At 51.1% G+C, this 25,157-nt stretch overlaps 2 protein-coding genes and 1 long non-coding RNA gene across 11 annotated transcripts; 2 read left to right on the plus strand and 1 right to left on the minus strand.

Moving 5' to 3' along the window:
• Positions 1–478: 478 nt before the first annotated feature.
• Positions 479–20,541, plus strand: LOC127038036 (phospholipase A2 inhibitor gamma subunit B-like). Of its 8 annotated transcripts, none has more exons than XM_050930376.1 (7): positions 479–792; positions 11,841–11,972; positions 14,852–15,118; positions 15,613–15,729; positions 16,479–16,631; positions 17,010–17,150; positions 18,686–20,541. In XM_050930376.1, the coding sequence occupies exons 3-7, from the start codon at positions 15,070–15,072 to the stop codon at positions 18,763–18,765; spliced, it is 540 nt and encodes a 179-aa protein (XP_050786333.1). In that variant the 5' UTR covers positions 479–792; positions 11,841–11,972; positions 14,852–15,069; the 3' UTR covers positions 18,766–20,541. The 8 variants fall into 8 exon arrangements, with proteins under 8 accessions (XP_050786333.1, XP_050786324.1, XP_050786328.1 ...); XM_050930367.1 differs by lacking the exon at positions 18,686–20,541 and adding an exon at positions 18,299–18,654 and having other exon boundaries at positions 483–792; XM_050930369.1 differs by lacking the exons at positions 479–792; positions 18,686–20,541 and adding exons at positions 928–948; positions 18,299–18,654.
• A 30-nt stretch (positions 20,542–20,571) lies between these two features.
• LOC127038044 (uncharacterized) lies at positions 20,572–22,016 on the plus strand. 2 transcript variants are annotated; one of them, XR_007770552.1, is made up of 2 exons: positions 20,572–20,683; positions 20,858–22,016. It is a non-coding gene; the product is annotated as an uncharacterized LOC127038044 (long non-coding RNA). The 2 variants fall into 2 exon arrangements; XR_007770551.1 differs by having other exon boundaries at positions 20,944–22,016.
• Positions 22,017–22,178: 162 nt separating this feature from the next.
• LOC127038347 (phospholipase A2 inhibitor NAI-like) lies at positions 22,179–24,176 on the minus strand. Its single transcript, XM_050930932.1, has 5 exons — positions 24,155–24,176; positions 23,772–23,906; positions 23,695–23,703; positions 23,231–23,371; positions 22,179–22,390 (listed from the first exon to the last, which is right to left on the minus strand). The coding sequence occupies exons 1-5, from the start codon at positions 24,174–24,176 to the stop codon at positions 22,179–22,181; spliced, it is 519 nt and encodes a 172-aa protein (XP_050786889.1).
• Between the last annotated feature and the right edge of the window lie 981 nt (positions 24,177–25,157).

Here is a 25,157-nt window from a genome sequence, read left to right on the forward strand (position 1 = left end):
CTGGTGGCTGTCACCCCTTCCCCTCCCCCAGCACTATGCCCACAGCCCGGCTGCTGCATCCGACCACACTGAGGCCCAGCCAAGGGTATGAGCTGGCTCCCACTTCCATTTCCCCAACAGCACCGCAGGTGGCAGCGGTTTGAAAGTGAAGTGGAGTGGGTGGGGGACTGCGTCTACACTTCCAAAGGGGAGTTGTGGCTGCTGAGTTCTCTCCCTGCCATGGGGTGAGGAGTGTGGGTCAATGGCTATGACGGGGGATCCCAGGGGAACAGTACAATGCCCACTGCCCTCACCCAGGTGCTGCTCAACAACAAGCCCTCACTGCCACTTCCTTATCTGCAAAATGCAGGGCCTGGGGCATCAGGTAACAACTGCTGACAGACGGCAGGGGTGGGGCAGGGAAAGCCCTTTCCTGGAAATGGCTGGACAGACGCCAGCAGCTCCGAGAACACCGACGCTGAAGTCTCCAAATGAACCCGGAGGCCCTTCAGCCAGCGCTGTTGCAGAGCAGCAAGGTCAGGGGCTTTGCTGATGCAATTGCCCCTTTCCCACCTGAGCAGCTAGTCAAAGTTCAGCTGCAGTTAATGTTGGACTGGGCTGGAATTTCAAAGCCCCCTGCTCCCGCACTGGAGATGTGATTCTCCCTGGCTCCAGTTAATGTTCTTGGATGTCTTTGTCTTTGACCCGGGAGGTCAGATCTCTGCCGCACCCTTAGCAGGGAACTGGGGACAGGACAGAGCGTGGCAGGAGATCAGCTCCCGACCCAAGGAGGGGTGAATTGCAAGCTAAAACGTATGTGGGTGTGAACCTGACTTGGAGTTTTCTGATTAGGGCTGGAGGGGGGGTTGCTGAACGTTGTTTGAGTAAGCATTGGGGCGGGGGGAGGTAGAACGGACACAGGTCCACTCGGAGGCAGGGATAAAGCCAACTCAGCTACCTGGCAGCATGGTACGATCTCTTCCATTATTGGGATTGGGGGTAAAACTTCCCCTTTGCTTTGGAGACCAGCTCATCCAGTGATGGTTCCGACCTACCTGGCTCTCCTTCCACCTCTTCCTGGATTGCCTCCTGTCCGGCCAGAGCGTGGGTGTCTTTGAATGGAATCACTCAGGGATCAGCAAGTGAGATGTCCCCAGAAAGCTGTTATTCTCTCACCAAGCATCTCAACTGATTGTGCTGTTGTAGAATTCATCCTTCTTGTCACCCCGTCAGTCATAGTTTGGGTTATCCAGCTAATTTTTATCCTTCTTCTGTAATGCCGAAACTCTAATTCTGGAGTCACCTCTCAATGTTCTTTCTAAGGATGTCTGGACAGAAGGGCCGACCACATCTAGTGCAATCTAGTGCAGATGTTGCCCTTTTAATGACACAGAAGTTGTGGGAAGCTGTTGGATGCAGTTTTTGCAAGCTGTGGCCTTCTCCTGGTTTCTTCCTCACGTCTTCAGTCGGATGTTATTAACTTCCTAAATAGGGGAAACTATTCGTTTGTTTCACCACTTGAGCACCAAGACACAGGTGTTGCCTTCCATGTGCATTTTACGTATTACCATACTTTTTGTCATCCTATCATGGAAACATAGAAGACAAGGGTTGGAAGAGACCTCAGGAGGTATCTAGTGCAACCCCCTGCTCAAAGCAGGACCAACCCCAATTGAGTCATCCCAGCCAGGGCTTTGTCAAGCCAGGCTTAAAAACCTCTAAGGAAGGAGATTCCACCACCTCCCTAGGGAACCCATTCCAGTGCTTCACCACCCTCCTAGGGAAATAGTGTTTCCTAATATCCAACCTGGACCTCCCCCACTGCAACTTAAGACCATTGCTCCTTGTTCTGTCTTCTGCCACCCCTGAGAACAGCTGAGCTCCATCCTCTTTGGAAACCCTCTTCAGGTAAAAGCAGCAAAGAGACTTGTGGCAGAAATCTGGAAGGGATTCTGGCGGCGGCACAACATTTTCACCGTCAGTTAGAAAGAAAAAAGGATGAAACAGAATCTAAACTTATGGCTTTACAAATCCAGAATATGCAAGATTCCGCTGGGAAAGGGCCCAGGCGGAGACCGAAACAGGCTGTAACTAAAGCTCAACCCTCTGCTGGAAATAACCCCCTGACTAATCCTAGCTCCACAGCCTGCTTCTCATGTGGGCAAGAAGGACATTGGAGAGCCAATTGTCCCCAATTGGGAAAAGACCAGTGCAGATACTGTAAAAAGGAGGGACACCTTATTAAGGACTGCCCCACACGACCCCCTAGACAGTTCCCAAAGCAGGAGGGATTGCCTTTTCCTGCTCCGTCGACCCCGGCCCCTAACTATTAGGAATGCCAGGAGACTAATAAAGTCGTCGTTGCCCCCCTTGTTCATGTGGATCAGGCTGGTCCAGCTGTTTCTTGCCTAATAAATGGTGTCCCTACCCCTTGCTTGGTTGATACAGGGGCTTCTAGGTCTACCTTAAGAGTACAAGATTTCTCCACTGTACCCCTTTCCTCTGAGGTCGTAACCGCTGTGGGGGTAGGAAATACTCCCATTCCCCACCCTGTGTCATCTCCCTTATCTATATCTATTGGTCCTCTTTCCGCTGACCATGCTTTCCTCCTCCGTCCGTGCTCCCCTGTAAACCTTTTAGGTAAGGATTTGTTATGCAAACTCCATTGCACTATCTTTTGTTCTCCGGACGGGGTCTTTTTAGAGGTCCCAGATCCGGCTCACAATGAGGTTCTAGGCCTCCTCCAAATTGATCAAGCCCCAGATCGGGAGCCCGACCCCAGTCCTTCCTTGTTGCAACAGGAACTACTGGCAAAGGTACCCCCCTCGCTGTGGGCTGAACATGCTAACCAAGCAGGACACATTTGTTCTGCTCAACCTGTTAAAATTCGTCTCAATCCAAGCAAACCTCTTCCTAGAGTCCGGCAGTATCCCCTTTCTCAGCAAGCTGAGGAAGGAATTCGCCCGGTTCTCTCTGCTCTGCTCAAAAAGGGAGTCATAGTCCCGACAGTAAGTGAATGCAATTCTCCTATTCTGCCTGTACGAAAACCCAGGAAAAATACCTGGCGATTCGTGCAGGATTTGCGTGCCATTAATGCTGCTGTCCTCCCGACTTTTCCGGTAGTTCCCAATCCTGCTACTATTCTCTCTTGTATACCTCCAACTGCCCAGTATTTTTCTGTAATAGATTTGTGTTCTGCTTTCTTTTCTATTCCCATTCATATTGATAGTCAGTTCCTTTTTGCTTTTACTTATCAGGGTGCTCAATACACTTGGACCAGACTACCCCAAGGTTATACCGAGTCCCCTACTATCTTTTCTCAAATCTTAAAACAGGATCTGGATGATATCTTATTTCCAAAAGGGTCTGTCCTAATTCAGTACGTAGATGATCTGTTGCTTGCTTCTGACTCCCTGGAAGCTTCAAAAACAGATACGTTAGTTTTGCTCCAAGCCTTAGCCCAAAAGGGTCATACAGCTTCAAGAGAAAAGTTACAACTCTGTCTCCCCGTAGTTCATTATCTAGGCCATGATATTTCTGCAGGTAAACACGCTTTATCTTCTTCGCGGGTACAGGCAATTCAAAAGATCCCTAGGCCAATCACAAAGAAACAGCTTAGAGGATTTCTGGGAATGGCAGGCTATTGTAGACAATGGATTCTGGGTTATGCGTCTCTTGTGCGGCCCTTACAAGATCTAACCCTTAATAAAATCTCTGACCCTATTCCATGGCCTGCGGAAGCAGAAGAAGCGTTTCAACAAATCAAAATTGCTTTAACCAAAGCCCCTGCTCTCGGTCTACCCGATTACAAAAAACCTTTTACTCTCTTCTGTCATGAAAGAGAAGGTTCAGCCCAGGGTGTTCTTACTCAGACTCATGGAGAAAAACACAGACCCATAGCTTATTTCAGTTCCTCATTAGATCCGGTAGCAGCTGGGTTACCCCCTTGTCTTCGGTCTGTTGCAGCGGAAGCGATGTTAGTAGAAGCTTCCGCTTCTCTCGTTCTTGGCAGCCCTCTCACTGTGGCTGTCCCTCATGCGATCACTGCTCTTTTAACTAAAAGTAAAACACAGCACCTCTCAAATTCCAGACTTACTAAGTATGAAACGCTTCTTTTAAATGCTGCAAATGTTACTTTAGTTAGGTGTCCAGTACTAAATCCTGCTTCCCTTCTCCCAACGGCGACCGATGGGGAACCTCATGATTGCTTATCTATAACTGCTGAATTATCTGCTCCCAGATCTGATCTGCAGGATATTCCCCTGCAAAACCCAGAGTTAATTTATTATGTGGATGGTTCCTGTTTAAGAAATGCGGAAGGACAACTGGTAGCAGGCTATACTGTGTGCAATCAACAAAGCATTATAGAAGCATTCTCCCTCCCTTCAGTAAAGTCAGCTCAAGTTGCTGAACTGTTTGCTCTTACTCGATCGAGCCTGTTGCTTGGCAACCGGTGTGTCTGTTACTATTTACACTGATTCTAGATATGCTTTTGGAGTAGTGCATGATTATGGGCAGTTGTGGAAATATAGGTGATTTCTTACTTCTACCGGAGCACCTATCAGCCACGGCCCATATGTTAATGCTCTTTTGTCTGCTTTACAACTACCTTCTGCTATTGCTGTAGTCAAATGTGCCACCCACAAAAAACCCCATGATGATGTTACTCGAGGAAATGCCCTGGCGGATGCCTCCGCCAGGCAAGCGGCCCTTTCCGGGTCTCCGGCACCTACTGAAATATTTGCCCTTTGCATGTCCCAGCCCATCTCCTTAGTCGACTCTTTGCAGGACTTAGCACTTACGCAAGAGTCAGCACCAGAGGATGAGAAAGACCGCTGGAGACAGTCCGGGTGTTCCAAACATCCGGAGGATGCCTTGTGGTATGCACCAGACGGCTGCCTGGTAGCACCCTTGGCTCTGCTTCCCCACCTTGCCCAGCTAGCACACGGGCTGGCCCATGTAGGCAAGGAGGGGATGATTGCTTCTGTACTTAAGTATTGGTATGCTCCAAAGTTCACGAGCATTGCCCAGCAGTACTGCCAAACGTGTCTATCTGTTTGGCATATAACAGTGGACGACCTGTTTGAACAACCCAGGCAGCACATCCGCCGCCATGGGGACCATTTGTGAATATCCAAATAGACTTTATAAGTATGCCTAAGTGCTGTTCATATGAGTATGTACTTGTGTGTGTGTGCATGTACTCTGGATGGGTGGAAGCTTACCCATGTGCTAAAGCAGACTCAACTACAGTAGCAAAGAAATTGCTCAAGGAATTTATTCCTCACTTTGGTATCCCTGTCTCAATTAACAGTGACAGAGGAACCCATTTTACTGGTCAAATCACTCAACAAATCTGCAAAGCCCTCCGTGTGGACCAACGTTTACACTGTGCTCACCATCCTCAGAGCGCGGGAGCAGTGGAACGGAAAAATGGGGATCTAAAAAACAAGTTAGCAAAACTGTGTGCAGAAACAGGCCTCAAGTGGCCAGATGCACTCCCTCTGGCATTAATGCAAATGAGAAACACTCCCATGCGTAAACATGGATTATCTCCTCATAAGATTCTCATGGCTAGACCAATGAGGGTGCCAGTGTCCCCGCCCCTGCCCCCTAACTCCCAAAATTTACAACTCTGTGATGAAAATGTGCTAGAATATTGCAAAGCGCTAATTAGACATGTTAGATTTGTTCATTCACACGTCCAGAGTGCCCTACCAGATCTAGCTGAGACTGCATGCCATCCCTTGGAGCCTGGTGACTGGGTTTGCTGTAAGGTGTTCCAGCGAAAGTCCGCCTTGGAGCCCAGGTGGAAGGGTCCGTTCCAGGTCTTGCTGACTACCCATACTGCAGTGAAGTGCCAAGGACTCCCAAATTGGGTACACGCATCTCATTGCAAGAAGGTAACACCTCCTTTGGATCTCACCAGTGCCCCGTTTGTTCCGCAGCCTCGGCTGGCAACGTCAACAGGCGAACCTGAGCGAGAACCCAAGTATCACCTTCGAAGTCGGCAGGTTATATAATCCATCATGACTGATCCGCAGACCAAAATCAAACAGACTGCACGAGTGCGGAGATGGCTGATGCCCTCTATCTGGTTCATCTCCACTCTGATGTTTCTCATGTTCCTTCTAAACATTTATGACTCTTTCCTGCTCTCAGCTGCTGCTCGAAAGACTACTTCGCTGCGTTTCCTGTCGACAGCAAAACCAAGAGTTAAGACGACCACCCCACGCTATCCTTTGTATGGGGAAAACACCGCTGCTGCGGGACAAAGGGAAAGGACGACTCCTCGTTCTGCTTTGTGTGGTGTACAGACCTTTGCTGCCGAACAAAAGGGAAAAGCGAGAAGGTCTCGAGAAGCCTCTACAGTCAAACCAAAGACTCTTACTATTGAGGACGTTAAAAATTGGCCGTGGTATAAAAGACGGTACATAATGTGGTATCAGGGAGGAACTTGTGGTTGGCAGGCATGGGAATGTGGGATACACTGGATATTGGGATTTATCCCCAGTACAGCTGATTGCCACCCAGGTCAGGTCCCCTGGCCATGTCAGATCATTCCAGAACTACTAGATCACACCTCCCCTGCTCCCCCCACAGTTCCCCCTCTAAGTAATCCTCCCATAGTAACTCCATCCCTTAATCTCTCAGAAAATCATGCCCGTTCCGAGCCCCAATCAGACCCATATTTGCCCAAGACCTCGACCATTATACAGTGGCCCAGACCCTCTTCCTCTGGTGATTTGTTCTCTTATTGTTTATCCAAGTTAATCTTTTCATTACATGGCCAAGTGTATGAACGGTATGTTAAATGGAATGCGTTTGGTATGGTGTATCTTAGTTACCGTAATATAACCTCTTATGTTACTTATACAGGAGAACCTGACTAAGCTGAAATCTACATAGACACATGGGATACTGACCATGATATAGACCTTGTGTTAGTCCCAGGTACTTGTTGGCCTCTTACTGACGAGGGTCCAGAATGTTTTGTAGCTACTCGTGCCACCAGGACTAATGTTACTGTTGAAAGAATATGTTTGGCCACTGTAGGATTCCTTTGTGTTCAGGACATTCCCCTCACTGCAAATCTCACTTGTACACTACTCCAATACACTTCTTCACATTCAATTGACACCACATTGGCCAAAGAGGGCATTCAGGTTCAAAGCCAACAATTATGGTATGAGCCTACAGAAAAACCTCACTTGTCAGGATTCAAATGGACAATCTTAAATGCTACTTTGGGAACCGTCCATTTCTCCCTACCCCTTACTCACTTTCAGATTATTAGCACTTATTCTAACTGCTCTAAGGGTGCGGCCATACGCCTAATGGAACAGCAAGCTCGACTTAAAGATAGCAGAAAAAGGAGAGATATTGTTGATACTCTGCTGCACGGTGCTAACACTGCAGCATCAGCTTGGACTGTTTACAAAACACAGGAACATGAGGGTCATCTTGGACAATTAGACCAGGCCGCAGGATTTATCTCTGGGGCTCAGATTACTGAGAAGAAGGCCGGTATAGGCGCACTCCATACTATTTCGGCACTAAGCATTGTTACCCAGGACATGCTTAAGCAAATGGTCCACCAGGTTGCTACATCAGGAAAGGCATTGCAGTGGGATCAAGCGTGTTCAGAAGTACAGGATTATCTTAACACTATCCTTTTCTCCTTACGCAAGGACCTCGAACAGCAGCGTTGGCCCACTGCCCTTACTAATACATCTGGCATACCCCTCAATTTGTGGCCATGGAGATATACTTGGAAGTTTTCTAAATGGAAGTGTTGGCGCTCATAGTGCTCCTTCCGGGCTTATGGACCCGTGAAAGGAGTTTGGGCCCCCACTTATCGCATTCTCCCAGGCCCTTGGGGTGGTTGCTTGTGGGACTGGGCAATTCATCGAGATGTTTGGGAAATTAAGCCCCCTGGCGGTCCTAACCGCTTCTTAATCGGTGCCCCAGCTATAACCCCTGACCTTTGGATAGGTCTAGGCGATCTCTGGACCTATTGGCCTCTACAACCCCCACTGCTGCAATGTTTTAGAAAAGTACACCCAGGAGAGGTGGTAACTGTCCATCACCGGGTATGTTGGGAGGGTTCTGGTAGCTTACTAGACTTAGCCTCCCATACCCTGCTGTCTGCAAATAGCAGTTGTGTTCATGTCAATTCATCAATTATACATGATGTGGCCTTTAATCTCCGCACCAACTCAGGTACTCATAACATTAACTGGCCTGCAGAAAAGGATTACCAGGTACATTTGGAATTTCAGGTTCCCTTCAACTGGACCTCTGTTGTCTCTGACCGATTCCATTCACTGTTAACTCTCCTACCAGACATTCAATCTATCTCACACTTACAAACTCAAATTCACTATTTAGAAACTGTTTATCAGGAAGCTCTGAACGCCTTCCAAACTGTTCATTTAGTATCCACTCTCTGTGTTAAAAGTGACCTTCTTTGCCAATTTACAAAGAGCTTTCGGTCACCCCAGCAGCACCCCTGGTATGTATGGCTTCTTTTTGCCATTGGTACATTCACCTTTGTATGCATTTGCTGTTGGTGTTGCTGTAATTGCTGGTCACATTGTACTTGCCCTTGTACAACTTCTCGTTCCTATCCTCCACCGCAGTTAGTCTCCATTAACCCTGTCAGACCCGAGCCATACTTCACACCCACCAATGTCAATGATGATATCTGTGTTACTTTCAGGGCTAACTTTCCTGCCAATGTTCCAACTCCTTCCAACACTCCCCAGGAAGGTAATATTGGCCAAGGAACAGTGGGTCAGGAGACAATTGAACAAATTGCACAGGAACTCATGAATATTCCCCTTTCAGACATTGATGAAGTGTTTGCTGCCGTGTAGAGTCCATAGGCAGCAACCAAAGGAGGGAATGATAAAGAAAACTAACCCCAGGCCCAAAAGCCGGGTCTTGATAAGCTAATAATTACATCAAGGCCATAGGCCTCAATCATACTAACATATAGAAGAGTAAGAAAAAATAATGATTAATTACTAACCCACCTGAGGCTCACTCTCTGATTTTAGTATACTACTATCATAACACTATCATAATATTACTAAATGCTGCTAAACAATCGAATGCTGCTATAAGAGGTTAAACTGGAATCACTGCCAGAATGAACTAACAGCTGTTGGGTCATTATAGTCTATTAAGTAGCTCATATAAGCATAAAATATAACTCATAATAACTTGGCTAACAGAACAAACAATATGTATTTTTGGAACACAAGTTCCTCAAAATTGCTTAAGAAACAGCTGCTAGACCACAAGTAAAGGGTAACCGAAGTGTCAAGGTCTTGGCAATTGCGAGAACTTCCTATGAGGAAGTAGAAAAGAACAAGCTTTGCAATTTTTAGCTCTTTTTGCAATGTATAAAAATAATTAATAGCAATTGTTTTGAAAAGATGTCATATATTAGCCAAATAAGGTAATGACGGATGTATAAGCTCATATGATAATTTGCGGTTTTAGGCTTTATAAGCACAGGTATCACTGCTGTAAGGTAGAGCAACTTATCCCTTGCTAGGGGACCTGTCGTCTCTCCGTGCATATGCATGTATTCTCTGATTAATCAATAAAGGAGCCGCAGGCTGTCTGATCAACTCAACACGGTAGTGGTCATTTTCCACGACAAGGCTAACAGACGTTTTGGAGCATGAGCTTTCGTGGGTGAATACACCCACTATATTGGATGCAGGCACCATATTGAAAGCTTCGCTAAAGTCAAGATATATCATGTCCATTGCTTTTCCCATGTCCACAGAGCCAGTTATCTCATCATAGATATAATCATATTGTTAATCCTCGTTCCGTATTTCTTGCTGCCATTGCTCCCAAAAGGAAACAGTGCCATGAATTGGTTCCTTGGCGTGTCTTACATTGTTGATATCTGTGCTATTGACCTGCATGCCCTGGGTGGTGTCTTCTAAATGGTCCCTCATTCTGACTTCTACGTATATGCTAAATAGTTGGAATTATACAATGCAACCATGGCATTTACCTCTGTAATGCTGTAATACGCAGTTCACACTTCGTTCGGATTGCTGCTTTCTGTCCCCAGGACAAGCTTGTTATTAATTACAGATCAAGAATATGTATCTTCTTGTTGTGTTGGAGCTTATGAAATCCCTTCCCATACTCTAAAAAGTGCTTCTTTCCCACGCTAGCATAAGATCCTCAGGGCAAAAATTGCCTCTCTCATAGCCACTCCTGGGTGAAACCCTGCTGGCTTCTGCTAATTCTTGTCTCAAGATGTGTCCATGTGCCAACAACTTTCCACAGATCTGTGAGTGAGTGGCTTCTTGGGTTTATAGTTGTATGTTCTTCACAGTCTCTAGCATTATCAAACTTCAGCAGAGGAATACCTCTTGGAGTCCTCCAGAAGTTCTCCTGGTGTGCATATCTGATTGAGAAGTTCTGGCAGGTAAATTTCTGAATTGTCCTTCAGGGATTGTAGCATTTCAACCATGATCCATTCCTCCCCAGCTACTTCTCCTCACTTTATACTTTTTAGTGCTCTTTCTAGTCTCCATATTGGAATAGCCAGTGTTTTTTCTTCTCCAATTTCAATATCTCTATCTTCCAGTTTTCCAAGATCATCAAACATTCTGTCACATATTCCATCCATCTTCCTAGGATGTTGTTGGCTTTGAGGCATCCTCCGACTCATTAGTTTTGATAGAGTTTGTTCCTTTTCTTAACTTCTCTATTTGTCTCATGGTTCTTTTTGTGGTTCAGTTAATCTCTTTATGGTTGTATCTGATATTCTTTGATTTCAAGGCCTCTTTGTTCTAGCCATTTTTCCTTTGCCTCTTTGCATGCTTTTGGGATGTGTTTGTGTAACTTTCGATCTCCCTCACTTCACCAATCACTGCAATCTGTTCTTCAGTTTATTATTGGATGGTTTAGGATAAATAATTTTTGTAAAGCCTTTTTTTGTGTAATTTTTTATTGCATTAGACCTTTGACTAGAAACCTCATGTTTAGCAGAAGACACGGAGAAGATGCTGTTTTAGGAACCATCTAAAAAAGGTCAGGAAAAGAGAGGAGGTTTGGCAGACATGGTTTTTGAAGACAGTAGCTCGAAGTGTCAGAGGATGCTGTTATCTTGGCCCTGCAAGTAGTTAGAAATCTATGACGGCTCTTTTCACATTTTACTTTTGTAACTGTAAAAAAAAAACACCCAGTTGTAAATGAGGGGGTTTTACCCTATAATGGAAAATTTTCTTCACAAGTTACAAATACAGAGCCAATGATGGGCTTAAATTGCATTTGGTAAAGTGTTTGGATGAGCATTTTGGTTGGTTGGTTGGTTGGCTGCTTGGTTGGTTTTTCCACGCTGTTCAATTTATTTCAGGAAACTTTGCAAGACAACTGAATGCTATTGTGAAAGGATTGGGATCGTAAATCATCTGTACAGCATTTTGTAATTCTTATTTCAGTGGATCTCTTTTTCTTTGGCTAAGGCAAAGCCGAACAGTTGAGTTGAGAGGTGTGTGCCAGATGGCACAATGTGTGTAAAAGGCGTTATTCTAGTCTCTATAGGTTTTAATACCATGTCTATCACTGTAGTGTCTGAGTGTCTTCCAGAAGTCCTGCCACCCTGTCCCTGATGTGACCAGCTTTCCTAAGTTGCATCCCAAGCCTTCCAAGGGGAGTTGGTTTCACTCATCCCTCTAACTCGATTTTCAAGTAGGAAGGGAGGAGGATTTCTCAGTGTGCACAGACGCCCAATGGGTGGGCAGGGCTGGCGAGGGGAATAGAATCTTATAGACTCTCAAGGGAGAAGTGTGCAAATCAAAGTTCTCATATTGCCATCACAGCACCTAACTGAGCCCATCTATAAAAAGAGAGAGACAGAGAAAGAACAGAGCGAGAGACGGGTGCAGCTTTTCCACTCTGCAGAACGAACCACCGACTTCACCCCAGACACACTTTACTGCAGGGAGCTTTTGGTAAGTGATACCCTGCTGGTCCTCTAACCACTAGACATCACTCCTCTGTTGTAGCCAGTGATAGAACCCAGGAGTCCTGGCTCCTGGCCTCCCCTCCCCATGCTATCCACTAGCTCCCATTCCCTTTCCAGAGCTGGGGATAGAATCAAGGAGTCTTGCCTCCCAGCCCCCCCCACCTCTAACCACTAAACCCCACTCCCCTCCCAGAGCCAGGGAGAGAACCCAGCAGTTCTGGCTCCTAGCCCCCTGCTCTAACCACTAGAAATCACTCCCTTGCTGGAGCCAGGAATAGAACTCAGGAGTCCTGGCTTGGAGCCCTGCCCTCCTCTAACACACTAGACCCCACTTCCTCCCACAGCCAGGGAGAGAACCCAGGAGTCCTGGCTCCTGGCCTCCCCTCCCCACACTGTCTACTAGCTCCCACTCCCTTTCCAGAGCTGGGGATAGAACCCAAGAGTCCTGGTTCCCAGGCCCCACCCCTGCTCTATCCACGAGTCACCACTCTCCACCCAGAGGCAGGGGTAGAAGGTGGTAGTCCTGGCTCCCAGCCCCACTCCTCCACCACACACATTGTAATGAAGGCAAGAGCCAGCTTGCAGTTCTGCAGCTGATGGGTGTGGTGGGGTTGTCTCAAAGGGAAAGCACCAGCGAGTGCGAACAGCTGCCTAAGCCTGAGGGGTGGGGGGGGGTGAGAGAGCCGCCCGCTGCTGCACGGGGTAAATTTACTCCCGGGTCAGTTCTTGGACTGCTTCAGCCGGGACCAGGGAGATCTGCTCTGTCCCCCCGTCACAAGGTTCAGTCCCCACTAGTGGTGCCTCCTGCTGGCCATGCTGGGGACTAGCTCTGCCAGGCGTCAGGTTCTCCTCCAGCGTCTTTCTCTCCAGGAACCGCAGCGTCCTCTTCATGACTCAGCCCTCCAGCTGGGTCACTGTAGATGTTCCCCCCTCTTCCAGGGTATCAAATTCCCTCTTGACCAATGCGCTCAGCATCAGCAGCCGGGAGGGGGACCCAGGACCACTCTCTAAGCCAGCTCCCGGCTCAGGGACCATGTAGTCAGCAGCCAAGTTTGGCACCATCCCATTCCTCACTGCTTTCCCCCGGAGCCTTCTGCTACTTCCTAACTCTTCCCGCTCCTCTGGGTTTGTGGGTCATAAACTCTTTCCTGTGGGCAACCTGCCTTTAGCCCCCGACCACACCCCCCCGCCCTTGCCAGGGAGCCTCGGGCAGAACAAAGCATGAGGGCGACTGAGTGCCAGACACACGGGGGAAACTGAGGCAGCTGCAGAGCACTGGCAATGCCATGACACCCTCCAAGGGTGGGAGGTGCCCAAGCGCAGTGCACAGGGGTGGGGGGCAGAGGGCAGAGGCAGCTGCCACCAGGAGGGAGAGGGAATGTCTCCCCTCAGTCTGCCTGATAGTCTGTAGCAACATGAGTGACCCTGAGGAAGTGGGGGAGGCACCGCTGCTGTGTGGTTTGGGAAGCAAAACCCCACCTCCTTGTGGGGAGGGTCAGTAGATTTCCCCTCCCCCTGGGGAGCCTGGGGTGATGCTGCGGGGGCCCCCAGGCCCTGATCTCTGGAGAGTGGGGCTGTGGCAGGGTGGGGTAGGTCTGGAGGTCCCTCGCTGGAGACCTCGTGGCCTTGCCTCACCCTGCCCGAGAACAGAGCAGAGAGAAATCCTCCAGGCAGCCTAGAGTGGCTGCAGAGGCATGACCAATCAGAGGGGCTGATGGAGCAGCCAATCCGGGACCAGAAGGGCCCTATATAAGACGAGCCGCAGAGCAGAGAAGTTCAGTTCTTGCCTGGAGCTCAATGGGGGAGGACTGGGGGCCTGTCTGGCTAGATGAGCAGCAGGCCACAGGCAGCTCACCAGGCAGAACCAAGCCCAGGGGGGCTGCCAGAGACCGGCTGGCTGGATAGAGCAGCAGCAGGACCATGAAAAGGTCAGCGCAGGCAGGCTGAGCCCAGGGAACTGAGCCCAGGACCTCGCCGGACCTGAGGAGGGAACTGAGATGGGTCCTGCTGGTCTGGTTGCGGACTGAGCCCAGGGAGGGCTGCTGAAAAGGTCACTGGCTGCGGGTACCGGCTGGGCCTCGGCTGGGTGGCTGAAGAAGACAGTGCCGCGGGGAAGAAGTCTCTGAGCTACAGCCCCATAGCAGGGCCGTGATAAGAACTCAGGACTGTATATCCTGAAAGGAGGCGGCAGCGTGTGCGGCTCGGCTGGAGACTGAGCTGCGAAGACCAGCTGAGAGAACCAGTGGCTGGGGGGCGCTTGCAAGAGGCAGCTGCCATCCTGCTGTGAGACTGAAAAAGCAAAGCAGGTCACACCTAACCGAGAGAAAGGGGGCCAGCCACGATAGATGGGTGCCCCACCCCCAGAAAGAACTGTGTTTGCAGGCACTATCGGCCAGAGAAAAGGGGCCATGCACAAGAGGCAGGCGCTGGGGCACACGAAGGAGTTTGGCTCTGGAGGAGGGATAAGGGATCCCTCTGCTGTTAAAAGTTGTGCATGGCTGAGAGCTGCTTTGCAGGGAGTTTGACGTTGTGTATCGAGGCCCGATTGCAATGGAAAGCTGTCACTTTAAGAATGGGGGCAGGGAGTGGAGTTTCCTCATCCTGCTGCCAGTCTTGGGGGCTCCAAGGGGAAGCATGGGACCAGAAGCAGCCTGGAAGAAACCAGCCTAGAGAAAGGTGGGCTGAGTTCTCTCACTATCATAGGGAGCAGCCTGCTTTGCCTCTCTCTGTTTAGGGAGCAGCCTGCTTTGTGTCTCTCTTGTATGTGGTTGCTGTGTAGGATTGTTCTGGATCCCCAGAAACAGAGTCACCTTAGGCTGCAACCTTCCAGCAGGAGTATTTGAGGTTTGTCTCTGACTTCTCCAGGTGGGTGCTGTGAATATACCAGCCACAAAGCAGCTCAGAGGTGCCGTTACTCCAGAACTGTGGCAAATGGCTCTGTAATTCCACCCACCCTGTCAACCGCCTCATGCATGCGCCATTCCTCGTCTGGCTGAAATAAAATCAATCTTGTGATAAATCCCCTGGCAGGAGATTTGGCTGCATCACAGACCCCAGTGCCGACCTACTGTTTCTCCATCACCATGGAGGCTTCTCTTGTCATCTGTATCCTTGCTGCTCTCCTGGCTACGGGTGAGTGGGGTCTGTTCCTACAGGGGCTGATATTTACTTCTGCAATGTACCATCAACTCAGAGCCACCCGCTGGGTTGAAACTGTTAATTTAATGTAACTGATCATCAGCCACAGAATAACGGGGGCTGAGCTGGGAGCGTCTGTGTCTGAGGAGGAGAGGGCTGGAAGTCACAAAGTCCCCATGACAGTGAGTGAAACAAACGAAGGAAATTTTTATTCTTTAAATCACTGAAATGTCCTGACTGGGCATGGTTCAGAGGTGGCCAGAGGCCAAGGGCTTTCCTGACAGGGGATTGTCTCTGCTCCGAAAGGCAGATCTGAATTTCAGTAACGTGAGCTCAAGACGATATAAAAGGCATTTTGGCAGGATCCCCACCCGGGGTCAGTCGGCTATAGCTCTGTTGGTATCAGTGGGGCCAGATCCCAGCTGGGCTCAGTTCAATTCAAGGGAAGGGACAAATCTAGACACGTCATGTTCTCTCTCCTTCCCCAGGGGCCTGTCTGCAGTGTGAGGTTTGCGAAGGCCAAGGAACCAGCTGCACGGGCAGCATGCGGCCCTGCCCAGCTGGGGAGGACTCTTGTGCCATCGCTGTGACAGTAACCACAATGGGTACGTGAGATGGACCCTAACCAACCCAGGTCAGCGAATAGGCTGGGGAGCCAGGACGCCTGGGTTCTAGACTAGTCCCTCCTCTGGGGCACCCCCCAGCTCCCTCCCCTCCTATGGTGGTGCCTGGCTCCCTGGCTTCTGGGGTGTGTGTGTGTGTCTCTGTTTCCCCTGTTGAAGCTGCCCCATATTGTTTGAAATAGTTAAACATGCCCTGGAATCTGATCATCCATGTCCACAGGGAGCATCCAACCCACTGGGCTCCTGGAGGGCCACCCCACCCCCATTTCTCCCTCAGCTGGGCTTTATGCAGGGCCTGATCCGGTGGGCATCCTCCGAGGGCGTCTCCTGGATCAGGCCCCGCAGGTGACATTGGCAGGGGAATGCCTAGTTTGGGAATCCCACCGTGGCTCGGGGCGAGAAGGATGCATGACGTCAGGATTTGGGCGGCCCTGCACATACCCACTGGTGGAAACTTTGGCAGCGAAAGGGTTTTACGGGCAGAAGAGTTGTGTGGGGGGGTGCCCAGTGTTACATGGCAGCTGCATGGGGAGCTGGGGGAGCCAAATGCTGGATTTAGGTGCTGAAATGGCTTTCTCGAGCCCTGTGGGACCTTGGGTGAGTCACGTCCCCTCTCTGTGCCTCTGTTTCCTCCTGGCTAGAGGAAGGCTAATGGCACCTGGGCATCATTGTGAAGAGGGCGTCGATGGGGTGGGAGTGGAAGGGGAATAAATCTGTCTTCTCCTATGCAGCGGGAGTGAACACCCAGAGCATTCATAAGGGCTGTGTGATGTCCAGCCAGTGTAGAGCCAGCCTCATCTCGATGAATTTTGGGTATGGAATGACAACAAGGACAAGTGTCGCCTGCTGCCTGGGAGACACCTGCAGAACAACCACAGTTGCAGGTACCTCTCCCCATCTCCGCCTCTCCTTCCCCATCCCCTGCACCTCCTGCCCCACGTTACCTTTCTGCGCCTGGTCCTCCTGCCCTGCAGGGGAGCCCCATGAAATAATACTGAGCCCTTGGCTGGGTGGAGTTTAGTGGGCGGGGCTCTAGGCTGCCCCCAGATGTGAACCCAGCTGGCCCCACCCAGGGCGGGGTCCAGGGCTCCCTGCTGCAAACCCCTCCCCCGCCCCTGCTGCCCCCGGCGTCCCCGGAGCTACAGCTCCCCCTGCAGGGGGCACCCAGGGCTGAGCTGTGCAGCCCCCAGCTGCTCTCCCTGCCCCGACGCCTCCTGGGGCTCGTGCCCCAAGCTGACTGCGTTTGCTCTGCTTTGTCCCAGTGCCCCCGGCTGACCCCAAACCCAACGGCCGGCGCTGCCGCGGCTGCTACGCGTTGAACGCTGATCATTGCAATGAGCAAACCATAAATTGTACTGGATCTGAGACCCGATGTCTCGACGCTACTGGGACCATAACATCTGGTAACTTCAGTTCACTTATTCTGGGGTTATTTTTCCTTTGGTTCTCTCCCCACCCTCCCATAGGGCAGAAGCAAGACGCTGTGTCGATTCCACAAGGTCAGGGGTTCACAAACTGTGGGCAGGACCCCAAAGTGGGTCGCGACCCTGTTTTAATGGGGTCACCGGGACCCGAGGGCTTCAGCCCTGGGTGACGGGGCTCAGTTTACAGCCCCTTCTCCCCCATGCCGGGGCTAAAGCCCTTGGGCTTCGGCTTTGCCCCCCTGCATGTCCCCCTCCCCAGGGCAGTGGGGCTCGGGCGAGCTCAGGCCTCAGTACCCCTGTCCCACCGGGGTCATTAGTAATTTCTGTTGTCAGAAGGGGGTCGCAGTGCAATGATGTTTGAGAACTGCTACGCTAGGTAAAGGTGTCGGCTGCAGATCAGGACACCTGGGTTCTGTTTCCAGCGCTGGCCTCCAGTGTGACCTTGGGCCAGTGTCTCCCCCTCCCTGTGCCTCTGGTTCTCCTCCCTCCATTGTGTGTCTATAGTTCAGTCTCTAACCTTTTAATGGCAGGGCCTGGCTTAGCCCTGGGATGCCCTGTTGTGTCAGGCACTGGACTGACCCCTGAGATCAGAGTCCCCTCTTCTGCCAGATGCTCATAAGAAACAGTCCCTGCTGCCAAAGACAAAAGAATGGTCGTTCTCCCCCATTTTAAAGATGGGGAAACCGAGGCACAGAGCAGTGCCATGACTTGCCCAATGTCACACAGGAAGGCTGTGGCAGGGAATTGAACCTAGTTTTGTGGAGTCCCACCATGTGCTATAACTCACTACAAAGCCACCCTGCTTAGAGATCCCAGTTCTCCGACCAGCACTGAGCTACTGCTTTGTAGATGAGTAACGGGGCTAATATAGGCCTGATCCATTATGAATACTCTTGGTGGGTGCTAAGGGACATGCTCAAGGACACACAATGTGTCTGCCACATTGGAGGAGGGGGAGGCAATCCAGGCCTAGACAGGCTGCAGGGAGCAGAGCAGACAGGGAGATGGAGGCTGGGGGGGAGCTTGGCGGGGCCCTGAGGAGGGGGAGGCCATTGTGTCCTAGTCCAGCTTGAGGAGCGGAGCTGCTCTCCTGACCACAATCGCCTGCTTCCCTCCCGCCCCTGCAGGTCGAAACCCAATGCAGATGGTCATGAAGGGCTGCGTCTCCCAGTCCATCTGCGACCAGCTACAAGTGGGTTCGGGAAGCGTTGCAGGGGTCAATGAAAGTCTAACCGCTGCCAAATGCACAGTGGAATCTGGTGCGGCGGACGGGGCTCCAGGACCAGCCGGGCTCCTCCCGGCCCTCACTGGGCTTCTCCTGCTGAAGCTTCTCTCCTGATTCCGACCCGGTGCAAGAGCGACATCACACTGAAATACACCCTGCAGCCTGCGTTAGCCCCTTTCTCCCGCAGGGCTTCCCGGCTCCTGCGTGGACTCACATCTCCCTTTATATTGCACTGAATAAAACACACTGGAGAGCAAATCTGGATTTGTTATTTCTCTCTTTATTTCAGTGAGGAAATTTTCATTCTTACAGGTGGGGTCAGCAAGAAGCCAGTTAAGAACAGAAGCGCGGCCGCACTGGGTCAGGTGAATGGTGCAGGTGGCCCGGTGTCCGACAGGGCCACCCCCAGAACTTCATGGGCAGTGCACAGAACGCTGCGATTTTGGAGAGACCCACCCCTGGCTTCCCCTCCCAGCTTGTGGCCATTGGTGGGGTAGGGACACCTGGAGTGTGGCATTGTCTCTGACCGTTTTCGCCAATAGCCATGGATGGCCCTAATCTGCAGGAATGTCTCTAGCTCTTTTCTGACCCCTGCTGTACTTTTGCCCATCCCCTGGCAAGGAGTTCCACAGGCTAATTGTGTGGCGAAGGGAAAACTACAGCCTCTTGTTTGTATGAAACCTGCTGCTTGTTCATTTCATTGGGCGACCCCTGGTTTTGGTGTTGTGGGACAGGGGAAATAGCAGTTTTTCAGTCACTTTTTCAATGGCCTGGCACGATTTTCTCCCCATCTGTCACATCCCCCTGACGCTGCCCCCCGAGGCTGAGAATACCACATTCAGGACCCACTGCTGACAACTGGGACAGACGCTCTCCACGCGCCTGGTGATTCTATCATTAGAGCTTACCGAGCCAGTAACAGAGATGGGCTTGTGTGTCATCACACTGGTTAACAAGAAGCCACAAACACAGGCCCCGCAGGCAGGCCAGCCCTTGGCTCACCACCCAGATACTTTTTAGGCTTTATGATGAATTGTTCCTGAAAACCAGTTTCACCAGAATTAGCGTCCTTCCGCTCCCAAAGGATTAGCCACTTAGCCAGCTCAATATGAGTCAGATCTTACCCAGTAAGCATGTGTCTGCCGATCCTTATAGTAACTAGAACCTACAGGTTTAATAATAGGAGAGACTTATAAGTGGTTAGTGGATCATACACCCACAAGTATCAGGGGGTTGTTGTGTGGGCCTGTATCCACACCAAAAACCAGGAGGCCAGTGGCATCTTAAAGACTAACAGATTTATTTGGGCGTAAGTTTTCATGGGTTAAAAATCCCACTACCCACGAAAGCTTGTGCCCAAATAAATCTGTTAGGCTTTAAGGTGCCACCGGACTCCTCGATTTTCAGTGTCCATAGATCAGGATCATAGCAGGGATGGGATAAACCGCTAGCGGTCACAGGTCTCTCTGGACTCACCCAAACAGCTTGGGGGTCGCCAGCCCTTGTTAAGAGCTTCCGTGGTAGAAAGTGAGCCCGGAGAAATGAGGTAGGGACGCAAAGACAGTATGGAGATTTCGCAAGTGCCTTTTTATATCGTGTGCACAGAAATGTACTGACCCAAATGAAGGCCACTGCTCATTTGTGGAAAGTTACTGGCCCATGATGGAGTCCAGGGTCACGTGAGCCTATCACATGGCTTCACGTGGTTTGCTGAATCGCAGGGGTTGGCCATTGGCTCCTCAGGGCTGGAGGAGTTTCTTCAATGGCCCATTGTTAGAGTGCAGGGTCCTCTACTTCAGCCACAAGGCTAAGCCAGGCACGTCAATGGGATAATCAAACGTAGCAAATCGCACCGGTTCCAGTGACACCGGCCCGGACGTCCTTTGGACACGATGTGTTACAACTGTATAACCGTGGCAGCAGCAGAGACACAAACGGTCGTCTTTCCTATACACAGCATCACCCCCCTCCATCCCGAGTCGTCTCTTTGCCAAGCTGAACAGCCCTAAGCTCGAGTCTCACCTCATACGGAAGCTGCTCCATGCCCTGAGATTAGGCTCAGAAAGACGCCAGTGGGGAAAACAGGCAACACAGGCTAGGATCCCATTGTGCCAGGAGCTGTACATTATCATTGCTATTTATTAGGTGTATTATAGTAGCCCCCAGGCGCCCAGTCATGGCCAGGACCCCACTGCGCTAGGTGCTGTAGATTGTGATTGCTATTTATTGGGTGTATTATAGTAGCCCCCAGGTGCCCCAGTCATGGCCCAGGACCCCACTGCGCTAGGTGCTATATGTTGTCATTGCTATTTATTAGATGTATTATAGTAGCCCCCAGGCGCCCCAGTCATGGCCCAGGACCCCACTGCACTAGGTGCTGTATGTTGTCATTGCTATTTATTAGATGTATTATAGTAGCCCCCAGGCGCCCCAGTCATGGCCCAGGACCCCACTGCACTAGGTGCTGTATGTTGTCATTGCTATTTATTAGGTGTATTACAGTAGCCCCCAGGCGCCCCAGTCATGGCCAGGACCCCACTGCGCTAGGCACTGTACATTGTGATTGCTATTTATTAGGTGTATTATGGTAGCCCCCAGGCACCCCAGTCATGGCCAAGGACCCCACTGTGCTAGGTGCTGTAGAGCCAAAGAAAGAGACAGTCCCAGCCCCACACGAGCTTCCAGTCAAATAAAACCTGGGACAACGGACAAATAATTCAGAGCCCAGGAAGCTCTGCTGATTTTTACATTTTGAACTGGCAGAGATGGGGGCTGAAGCCGGCTGGAAAAACAGGTTTTTTGTGTGTGTGTGTGTGTGTGTGTGTGTGTGTGTGTGTGTGTGTGTGTGTGTGTGTGTGTGTGTGTGTGTGTGTGTGTGTGTGTGTGTGTGTGTGTGTGTGTGTGTGTGTGTGTGTGTGAGAGAGAGAGAGAGAGAGAGAGAGAGAGAGAGAGAGAGAGAGAGGACCAGTTTGCTGTAATTTGTTCCAAGGAAAGGAAGGTTTTCCACTTTGGAGGGCAGGATGAGCAGTCAAAACAGCCGTGCCAGATTGGTCTCCATTCAACCAGCTGAAACTCAGTCAAGACAAGAGCAAAGTCCGACGCTCAGGAAGGCAAAAATATCAGATGCACCCCTCCCTAATAGGGCATCACTGGCTGGGGGGTCGTACCGCTGACAAGGATCTGGGGGTGTCTGTGGATGACAAATTGAACAGGAGCCAACAATGTGACGCAGCTGCCAAAAAGGCAAACCTCCTTCTGGGGTGTAGTAATGGGGGTGTCGTATAGGACAGGGGTTCTCAACCTTTTTCATTCTGAGCCCCCTGCCCCCAGCATGCTATAAAAACTCCACAACCCAGCTGTGTCACAACAACTGGTTTTCGGCATCTAAAAGCCAGGGCCGGCGTTAGGGGGCAGCAAGCCGGGCAATTGCTCAGGGCCCCAGGCTAGAAGTGGCATCGCAACGCTAAATTGCTCAGGCTTCAACGTCAGCTCCAGGGATTGTAGTTCCTGGCCTGCACTGCCTCATTTCACCACTAGAGGCCACTCTAAGACTAATTGATGGCCCCACCCACTAGAGTTGAAAATACCTCCCACAAAATCAATTAAAACTTTCCAAAGTCTTTGGTCTCCAGTTTGTTTAATTAAGCAGAACAATATAAAGGGGAAGTGAATCCGGGCGGGAGCCCAGGGCCCCTGGGAGGGGAGCGTGGATGCAGATTGGGGCAGACACAGGAGGCCGGGGTGTTACTGAATGCGGTGTGGCCATTGCACTGGGTGGGGAATCAGGAGAGAAGCATCAGCAGGTGGAGCCCAGCGAGGCCAGGGAGGAGCCCGGCTGGTCCCAGAGCTGTGCTGGCCGCGCTGGTGGCCGCTGTGCATTTGGCCATAGTTAGGTCTCCACTGAACCCTGCGAAGGTCACAGACCCTGCTTCTATCTGGGCCCAGACGGATTCAGTAGCACAGCCCTTCATGACGGTCTTACTGGCAGTTCCACCTGCAGGCGAGGGGGAGAAGGAGGTGGCTGGTGTGAGGGGCGCAGCTCGACTCCTTGAGCCAGACGAGGACACAACCACCAGCCCCCTCCTCAGCTCTGCCACGCCTAGGCCGCCCACTGCCTCCATCTCCCCTTCGGCTCCACTCCGCTCAGCATGTGTGACCCTGAACGGCCTCCCCCTTCTCCTGTACTGTGACACAGACTCACTGTGTGTCCTTGAACAAGTCACTTGCAGCCCAATCTAGAGCCCACCTATGACATCCAGATTGGATCAGGCCTGTATGACCCCCCTCTTTGTCTAGAAGTGAGATCTCAAAGAAGGTGGCTTCGTAGTGCGTTAAGCAACCACGATGGGACTTCGCAAAACTGGGGTCAGTTCCCCAGCCCTGCCACAGCCTTCCTGTGTGACCTTGGACAGCTCACGGCAGTGCTCTGTGCCTCAGTTTCCCCACCTTTAAAATGGGGAGAAAGTTCCCCATTACACCTATTGAAATTGCAGGCTCTTTGGGGTCTGGGCTAAATCTCCCTATGAGACTTTTAGTGCCCAATGCAGCACGGATCCCTGATCTTCCCTGGGGTTCTGCGCAGTGCCCAGCATGACAGGGGCTCCCAGGACTAAACCAGGCCCTACCACAAAGAGTTTACAGGCTAAACTATACACAGGCAATGGATAGAGGAGAACCAGAGGCACAGAGAGGGGAAGACACTGGCCCAGGGTGTCCTGATCCGCAGCGGATCCCTTTACCTAGCAGCCCCCCGACCCAGTATCTCACTTCTGCCCTATGGGAGGCGGGGGCAGAACAAAGGAAAATAACCCCAGAATAAATGAACGGAAGTGACCTGATTTTAGGGTCCCGGCGATCTCGACACACCGGGTCTCGGATCCAGTGCACTGTATGGTCTCTTCGCGGCATTGCTCAGAGGACAGAAAGTAGCAGCCGCGGCAGCGCCGGCTGTTGGGTTTGGGGTCAGCCGGGGGCACTGGGAAGAAGTGGAGCAAACGCAGTCAGCTCGGGGCACGAGCCCCAGGAGGCGTCGGGGCAGGGGGAGCAGCTGGGGGCTGCACAGCTCAGCCCTGGGTGCCCCTGCAGGGGGAGCTGTAGCTCCGGGGATGCCGGGGGCAGCAGGGGCGGGGGAGGGGTTTGCAGCAGGGACCCCCAGATCCCGCCCCAGGTGGGGCCAGCTGGGTTCACACCTGGTGGGAGCCTAGAGCCCCGCCCACTAAACTCCACCCACCCAGGGACTCAGTGTTGTTCCATGGGGCGCCCCCTGCAGGGCGGGAGGACCAGGCTGCGGAAGTTAACTTGGGGCAGGTTCCCGGCAGCAGGGGATGGCGGAGAAGAGGTGGAGATGGGGCGATGCACCTGAAATGGAGGACAATGTGCAGGCGTCCCCTGGCAGCAGGTGAAGCTCGTCCTCCTTGTCTTTCCCATCCCAAAGTTCATAGGGAAGGGGCTGGAGTTGCATTGGCTGGATGTTGCACAGCCCTTGATAATGCTCTGAGTCTTCTCTCCAGCTGCACAGGAGCAGAAGTCTGAGATTTAGTCTCCTTCCACTCCCACCCCATCAACGTCCTCTTCACAACAGCACCCTTGTGTCATTAGCCTCCCTATCTCCACCCTGGCAGGAGAGGGGACGTGACTTACCCAACGTCCCACAGGGCTAGACTAAGCTTTCAGCACTTAAATCCAGCATTTAGATCCTCCAGCTCCCCACTCAGCTGCTGCCTAACTCAGGGGGCCCCGAATCTCCTGAGACACCCACCTGGATCCAGGGGGCCAGGCATGACTGTAAGAGGGGAGAGATCTGGGCTGAAGACCCCAGCCCGATTCGGGCCGAGTGGGGATTTGAACTTGTCTCCTTAAGGGTCCAGCTGAGCCCCAGCTGCTGGGGTCTCCTGGCAGCCCCTCCTCTGGCACCATCATTAGCAAGGCAGGGCCGACCTGGTCCAGGCCCCGCATTCCCGGTGAGGGGTTCCCGGCTCTGGAACCCACGCAGAGCTGGGCAACTACATTCAGCCCAGACTTAGAGGCTTTGTCATAAACAGATAGCTAAGGGTTAATGTCTCTTTCACCTGAAGCACCTGACCAGAGGACCAATCAGGAAACCGGATTTTTTCAACTCTGGGTGGAGGGAAGTTTGTGTCTGAGTCTTTTTTTTTCTGTCTGCCTGCTTTCTCTGAGCTTTGGAGAAGTAGTTTCTGTTTTCTAATCTTCTGTTTCTAACTGTAAGGACAAAGAGATCAGATAGTAAGTTATATGGTTTCTTTTCTTTGGTATTTGCATGAATATAAGTGCTGGAGTGCTTTGATTTGTATTCTTTTTGAATAAGGCTGTTTATTCAATATTCTTTTAAGCAATTGACCCTGTATTTTGTCACCTTAATACAGAGAGACCATTTGTATGTATTTTTCTTTCTTTTTTATATAAAGCTTTCTTTTAAGACCTGTTGGAGTTTTCTTTTCTGGGAAATTTCAGGGAAATTGAGTCTGTACTCACCAGGGAATTGGTGGGAGGAAGAAATCACGGGGAGATCTGTGTGTGTTGGATTTGCTAGCCTGATTTTGCATTCCCTCTGGGTGAATAGGAAAGTGCTTTTGTTTCCAGGACTGGGAACGGAGAGGGGGAGTCACTCTGTTTGGATTCACAGAGCTTCTGTCTGTGTATCTCTCCAGGAGCACCTGGAGGGGGGAAGGGAAAAAGGATTATTTCCCTTTGTTGTGAGACTCAAGGGATTTGGGTCTTGGGGTCCCCAGGGAAGGTTTTTC

The sequence above is a fragment of the Gopherus flavomarginatus genome, chromosome 20, assembly GCF_025201925.1.
Source record: "Gopherus flavomarginatus isolate rGopFla2 chromosome 20, rGopFla2.mat.asm, whole genome shotgun sequence".
NCBI lineage: Eukaryota > Metazoa > Chordata > Testudines > Testudinidae > Gopherus > Gopherus flavomarginatus.

Excerpts from the sequence above, each read along its gene's own strand:
- LOC127038036 (XM_050930367.1), top strand. The coding sequence starts at position 15,070 with ATGGAGGCTTCTCTTGTCATCTGTATCCTTGCTGCTCTCCTGGCTACG. Across the intron at positions 15,730-16,478 it reads TGTGACAGTAACCACAATGG|CGGGAGTGAACACCCAGAGC; the intron begins GTACGTGAGATG and ends TCTCCTATGCAG. Across the intron at positions 17,151-18,298 it reads TACTGGGACCATAACATCTG|GTCGAAACCCAATGCAGATG; the intron begins GTAACTTCAGTT and ends CCGCCCCTGCAG.
- LOC127038347 (XM_050930932.1), bottom strand. The coding sequence starts at position 24,176 with ATGCCTGGCCCCCTGGATCCAG. Across the intron at positions 23,907-24,154 it reads GCCTGGCCCCCTGGATCCAG|CTGGAGAGAAGACTCAGAGC; the intron begins GTGGGTGTCTCA and ends GCTCCTGTGCAG. Across the intron at positions 22,391-23,230 it reads CGCCGGGACCCTAAAATCAG|GTGGAACTGCCAGTAAGACC; the intron begins GTCACTTCCGTT and ends CCTCGCCTGCAG.